The sequence below is a fragment of the Heptranchias perlo genome, unplaced genomic scaffold, assembly GCF_035084215.1.
Source record: "Heptranchias perlo isolate sHepPer1 unplaced genomic scaffold, sHepPer1.hap1 HAP1_SCAFFOLD_379, whole genome shotgun sequence".
NCBI lineage: Eukaryota > Metazoa > Chordata > Chondrichthyes > Hexanchiformes > Hexanchidae > Heptranchias > Heptranchias perlo.
In genome coordinates, this window is record NW_027139391.1 from 199,358 (window position 1) to 206,077 (window position 6,720).

At 51.5% G+C, this 6,720-nt stretch overlaps 1 protein-coding gene across 1 annotated transcript; it reads right to left on the minus strand.

Annotated features, from left to right (window-relative positions):
• Positions 1 to 266: 266 nt before the first annotated feature.
• LOC137311636 (E3 ubiquitin-protein ligase DTX4-like) lies at positions 267 to 2,260 on the minus strand. The gene is made up of 2 exons (XM_067978742.1): positions 2,182 to 2,260; positions 267 to 1,144 (listed from the first exon to the last, which is right to left on the minus strand). Exons 1-2 carry the CDS (start codon positions 2,245 to 2,247, stop codon positions 926 to 928), a joined length of 285 nt encoding a protein of 94 aa, XP_067834843.1. The 5' UTR covers positions 2,248 to 2,260; the 3' UTR covers positions 267 to 925.
• Between the last annotated feature and the right edge of the window lie 4,460 nt (positions 2,261 to 6,720).

A 6,720-nucleotide genomic window follows, 5' to 3' on the forward strand; every position in this document is an offset into this window, starting at 1 on the left:
GGCGGGGGAAAGAGATGGGGGTGGGGGAAAGAGATGGGGGTGGGGGAAAGAGAGGGGGGGCGGGGGAAAGAGAGGGGGGGCGGGGGAAAGAGAGGGGGGGCGGGGGAAAGAGAGGGGGGCGGGGGAAAGAGAGGGGGGGCGGGGGAAAGAGAGGGGGGGCGGGGGAAAGAGAGGGGGGGCGGGGGAAAGAGAGGGGGGGCGGGGGAAAGAGAGGGGGGGTGGGGGAAAGAGAGGGGGGGTGGGGGAAAGAGAGGGGGGGTGGGGGAAAGAGGGGGGGGTGGGGGAAAGAGAGGGGGGGTGGGGGAAAGAGAGGGGGGGTGGGGGAAAGAGAGGGGGGTGGGGGAAAGAGAGGGGGGTGGGGGAAAGAGAGGGGGGTGGGGGAAAGAGAGGGGGGTGGGGGAAAGAGAGGGGGGTGGGGGAAAGAGAGGGGGGTGGGGGAAAGAGACTGCCCTCTGCAGTTTCTCCTCTTTCTGTCTCTCAATCTCTTTCGCACTCTGTCTCTCGCTCTCTCTCTCTCTCTATTTCAAACTTCTTCTGTCTCGCTCTGTCTCTGTCCCTCATCTTTCTCTCTCGCTCTCTCGCTCTCTTCCGCACTCTCACTCTCTCCCCGTCTCTCTCTCCCTCGCTCCCTCTGTCTGACGCACCATTTCGAACTCACTGTCTCTCTCTCTCTCTCTCTCTCTGTCCGTCCGTCTCCCACTCTCTCTCTCTCCGCCTGTCTCTCTATCTCTATCGATCTCTCTCGTCTCGCTATCTCTCTGTCTCTATTTCGAACTCACTCTCTCTCCGTCTCGATCTATCTCTCTCGTCTCGCTAGCTCTCTGTTTCGAACTTCCTCTCTCTCTCTCTCTCTCCCTCTTTCTGTCGTTCGCTCTCTCTCTCTCTCTCTCTCCCTCGCCTTCCCTCCCTCCCTCTCCGGTTATCGTTAATCCTTCTCCTCTGTGATTCCCTGGGCCCTGAGCTCGGCCCACACGTTCTCAAGGTAGTTACAGTCAGGGAACCCGTGCCCTGTCAGGTTCGAGCCGAACTCCGTCTTATGGTGGATCTCATTCCAGACGACCGTGTCTGACTCCCCGGTCGTGCTGGACGTCCCGATGGCAAAGATGAGACGTCGATCCCAGGCCACGATCAGCAACTTCAGAACCTGCTCACGAGGGGGTCAAAGCGGAGAGGACAAAGATTACAGGTCCACAATTACAGACATCGACCTCCACATTACCCCGACAGTGTGTCCCCCACTTTATACCCAGTGTCGGCATCGAGCGCTCCCAGGGGGCAGGTACAGCACGGGTTAGATACAGTGTAGAGCTCCCTCTACATTACCCTGACAGTGTGTCCCCCACTTTATACCCAGTGTCGGCATCGAGCGCTCCCAGGGGGCAGGTACAGCACGGGTTAGATACAGTGTAGAGCTCCCTCTACATTACCCTGACAGTGTGTCCCCCACTTTATACCCAGTGTCGGCATCGAGCGCTCCCAGGGGGCAGGTACAGCACGGGTTAGATACAGTGTCGAGCTCCCTCTACATTACCCTGACAGTGTGTCCCCCACTTTATACCCAGTGTCAGCATCGAGCGCTCCCAGGGGGCAGGGACAGCACGGGTTAGATACAGTGTAGAGCTCCCTCTACATTACCCTGACAGTGTGTCCCCCACTTTATACCCAGTGACGGCATCGAGCGCTCCCAGGGGGCAGGTACAGCACGGGTTAGATACAGTGTAGAGCTCCCTCTACATTACCCCGACAGTGTGTCCCCCACTTTATACCCAGTGTCGGCATCGAGCGCTCCCAGGGGGCAGGTACAGCACGGGTTAGATACAGTGTAGAGCTCCCTCTACATTATCCTGACAGTGTGTCCCCCACTTTATACCCAGTGTCGGCATCGAGCGCTCCCAGGGGGCAGGTACAGCACGGGTTAGATACAGTGTAGAGCTCCCTCTACATTACCCTGACAGTGTGTCCCCCAACTTTATACCCAGTGTCGGCATCGAGCGCTCCCAGGGGGGCAGGTACAGCACGGGTAAGATACAGTGTAGAGCTCCCTCGACATTACCCTGACAGTGTGTCCCCCACTTTATAACCAGTGTCGGCATCGAGCGCTCCCAGGGGGCAGGTACAGCACGGGTTAGATACAGTGTAGAGCTCCCTCTACGTTACCCTGACAGTGTGTCCCCCTCTTACCTTGCGGCCTTTCTCGTTGTCAGGTAAGTAACAATGTCGAGGAAAGCCTCTCGCTGTGAAATTCATCCCAGGGTTTGGATGATCAGGGCCCTGCAATGAAACACAATCTGTTAAACTTTTCAGTGAGGGGTGTGGGATATATCAGAGTGTTACAGTGAGGGGTGTGGGATATATCAGAGTGTTACAGTGAGGGGTGTGGGATATATCAGTGTTACAGTGAGGGGTGTGGGGTATATCAGAGTGTTACAGTGAGGGGTGTGGGATATATCAGAGTGTTACAGTGAGGGGTGTGGGATATATCAGTGTTACAGTGAGGGGTGTGGGATATATCAGTGTTACAGTGAGGGGTGTGGGATATATCAGAGTGTTACAGTGAGGGGTGTGGGATATATCAGTGTTACAGTGAGGGGTGTGGGGTATATCAGTGTTACAGTGAGGGGTGTGGGATATATCAGTGTTACAGTGAGGGGTGTGGGTTATATCAGAGTGTTACAGTGAGGGGTGTGGGATATATCAGTGTTACAGTGAGGGGTGTGGGATATATCAGTGTTACAGTGAGGGGTGTGGGTTATATCAGAGTGTTACAGTGAGGGGTGTGGGGGATATCAGTGTTACAGTGAGGGGTGTGGGATATATCAGAGTGTTACAGTGAGGGGTGTGGGGTATATCAGAGTGTTACAGTGAGGGGTGTGGGATATATCAGAGTGTTACAGTGAGGGGTGTGGGGTATATCAGTGTTACAGTGAGGGGTGTGAGATATATCAGAGTGTTACAGTGAGGGGTGTGGGGTATATCAGAGTGTTACAGTGAGGGGTGTGGGGTATATCAGTGTTACAGTGAGGGGTGTGGGGTATATCAGAGTGTTACAGTGAGGGGTGTGGGGTATATCAGAGTGTTACAGTGAGGGGTGTGGGGTATATCAGAGTGTTACAGTGAGGGGTGTGGGGTATATCAGAGTGTTACAGTGAAGGGTGTGGGGTATATCAGAGTGTTACAGTGAGGGGTGTGGGGTATATCAGAGTGTTACAGTGAGGGGTGTGGGATATATCAGTGTTACAGTGAGGGGTGTGGGATATATCAGAGTGTTACAGTGAGGGGTGTGGGATATATCAGTGTTACAGTGAGGGGTGTGGGGTATATCAGAGTGTTACAGTGAGGGGTGTGGGGTATATCAGAGTGTTACAGTGAGGGGTGTGGGATATATCAGTGTTACAGTGAGGGGTGTGGGATATATCAGAGTGTTACAGTGAGAGGTGTGGGGTATATCAGTGTTACAGTGAGGGGTGTGGGATATATCAGAGTGTTACAGTGAGGGGTGTGGGATATATCAGTGTTACAGTGAGGGGTGTGGGATATATCAGAGTGTTACAGTGAGGGGTGTGGGGTATATCAGTGTTACAGTGAGGGGTGTGGGATATATCAGAGTGTTACAGTGAGGGGTGTGGGATATATCAGAGTGTTACAGTGAGGGGTGTGGGATATATCAGAGTGTTACAGTGAGGGGTGTGGGATATATCAGAGTGTTACAGTGAGGGGTGTGGGATATATCAGAGTGTTACAGTGAGAGGTGTGGGGTATATCAGAGTGTTACAGTGAGGGGTGTGGGATATATCAGTGTTACAGTGAGGGGTGTGGGATATATCAGAGTGTTACAGTGAGGGGTGTGGGGTATATCAGAGTGTTACAGTGAGGGGTGTGGGATATATCAGTGTTACAGTGAGGGGTGTGGGGTATATCAGTGTTACAGTGAGGGGGTGTGGGGTATATCAGAGTGTTACAGTGAGGGGTGTGGGGTATATCAGTGTGTTACAGTGAGGGGTGTGGGATATATCAGTGTTACAGTGAGGGGTGTGGGATATATCAGAGTGTTACAGTGAGGGGTGTGGGATATATCAGTGTTACAGTGAGGGGTGTGGGATATATCAGTGTTACAGTGAGGGGTGTGGGATATATCAGAGTGTTACAGTGAGGGGTGTGGGATATATCAGTGTTACAGTGAGGGGTGTGGGGTATATCAGAGTGTTACAGTGAGGGGTGTGGGATATATCAGAGTGTTACAGTGAGGGGTGTGGGATATATCAGAGTGTTACAGTGAGGGGTGTGGGATATATCAGTGTTACAGTGAGGGGTGTGGGATATATCAGTGTTACAGTGAGGGGTGTGGGATATATCAGAGTGTTACAGTGAGGGGTGTGGGATATATCAGTGTTACAGTGAGGAGTGTGGGGTATATCAGTGTTACAGTGAGGGGTGTGGGGTATATCAGTGTTACAGTGAGGGGTGTGGGGTATATCAGAGTGTTACAGTGAGGGGTGTGGGATATATCAGAGTGTTACAGTGAGGGGTGTGGGATATATCAGAGTGTTACAGTGAGGGGTGTGGGATATATCAGAGTGTTACAGTGAGGGGTGTGGGATATATCAGAGTGTTACAGTGAGGGGTGTGGGGTATATCAGAGTGTTACAGTGAGGGGTGTGGGATATATCAGAGTGTTACAGTGAAGGGTGTGGGATATATCAGAGTGTTACAGTGAGGGGTGTGGGATATATCAGAGTGTTACAGTGAGGGGTGTGGGATATATCAGAGTGTTAAAGTGAGGGGTGTGGGGTATATCAGAGTGTTACAGTGAGGGGTGTGGGATACATCAGAGTGTTACAGTGAGGGGTGTGGGGTATATCAGTGTGTTACAGTGAGGGGTGTGGGATATATCAGAGTGTTACAGTGAGGGGTGTGGGGTATATCAGAGTGTTACAGTGAGGGGTGTGGGATATATCAGAGTGTTACAGTGAGGGGTGTGGGGTATATCAGAGTGTTACAGTGAGGGGTGTGGGGTATATCAGAGTGTTACAGTGAGGGGTGTGGGATATATCAGAGTGTTACAGTGAGGGGTGTGGGGTATATCAGTGTTACAGTGAGGGGTGTGGGATATATCAGTGTTACAGTGAGGGGTGTGGGATATATCAGTGAGTTACAGTGAGGGAGTGTGGGATATATCAGAGTGTTACAGTGAGGGGTGTGGGGTATATCAGTGTTACAGTGAGGGGTGTGGGATATATCAGAGTGTTGCAGTGAGGGGTGTGGGGTATATCAGTGTTACAGTGAGGGGTGTGGGATATATCAGAGTGTTACAGTGAGGGGTGTGGGATATATCAGAGTGTTACAGTGAGGGGTGTGGGATATATCAGTGTTACAGTGAGGGGTGTGGGATATATCAATGTTACAGTGAGGGGTGTGGGGTATATCAGTGTTACAGTGAGGGGTGTGGGGTATATCAGTGTTACAGTGAGGGGTGTGGGATATATCAGAGTGTTACAGTGAGGGGTGTGGGATATATCAGAGTGTTACAGTGAGGGGTGTGGGGTATATCAGTGTTACAGTGAGGGGTGTGGGATATATCAGAGTGTTGCAGTGAGGGGTGTGGGGTATATCAGTGTTACAGTGAGGGGTGTGGGATATATCAGAGTGTTACAGTGAGGGGTGTGGGATATATCAGAGTGTTACAGTGAGGGGTGTGGGATATATCAGTGTTACAGTGAGGGGTGTGGGATATATCAGTGTTACAGTGAGGGGTGTGGGATATATCAGAGTGTTACAGTGAGGGGTGTGGGATATATCAGTGTTACAGTGAGGGGTGTGGGATATATCAGTGTTACAGTGAGGGGTGTGGGATATATCAGTGTTACAGTGAGGGGTGTGGGATATATCAGAGTGTTACAGTGAGGGGTGTGGGGTATATCAGAGTGTTACAATGAGGGGTGTGGGGTATATCAGTGTTACAGTGAGGGGTGTGGGATATATCAGAGTGTTACAGTGAGGGGTGTGGGATATATCAGAGTGTTACAGTGAGGGGTGTGGGGTATATCAGTGTGTTACAGTGAGGGGTGTGGGGTATATCAGAGTGTTACAGTGAGGGGTGTGGGGTATATCAGTGTGTTACAGTGAGGGGTGTGGGGTATATCAGAGTGTTACAGTGAGGGGTGTGGGGTATATCAGTGTGTTACAGTGAGGGGTGTGGGGTATATCAGAGTGTTACAGTGAGGGGTGTGGGATATATCAGTGTTACAGTGAGGGGTGTGGGGTATATCAGAGTGTTACAGTGAGGGGTGTGGGATAAATCAGTGTTACAGTGAGGGGTGTGGGGTATATCAGAGTGTTACAGTGAGGGGTGTGGGATATATCAGTGTTACAGTGAGGGGTGTGGGGTGTATCAGAGTGTTACAGTGAGGGGTGTGGGACATATCAGAGTGTTACAGTGAGGGGTGTGGGATATATCAGAGTGTTACAGTGAGGGGTGTGGGATATATCAGAGTGTTACAGTGAGGGGTGTGGGGTATATCAGAGTGTTACAGTGAGGGGTGTGGGGTGTATCAGAGTGTTACAGTGAGGGGTGTGGGGTATATCAGAGTGTTACAGTGAGGGGTGTGGGATATATCAGAGTGTTACAGTGAGGGGTGTGGGATATATCAGAGTGTTACAGTGAGGGGTGTGGGGTATATCAGAGTGTTGCAGTGAGGGGTGTGGGATATATCAGAGTGTTAC

Coding starts and splice junctions, on each gene's coding strand:
- LOC137311636 (XM_067978742.1), bottom strand. CDS start 2,247: ATGAATTTCACAGCGAGAGGCTTTCCTCGACATTGTTACTTACCTGAC. Junction 1,145..2,181: donor ACAACGAGAAAGGCCGCAAG/GTAAGAGGGGGA, acceptor CCTCGTGAGCAG/GTTCTGAAGTTGCTGATCGT.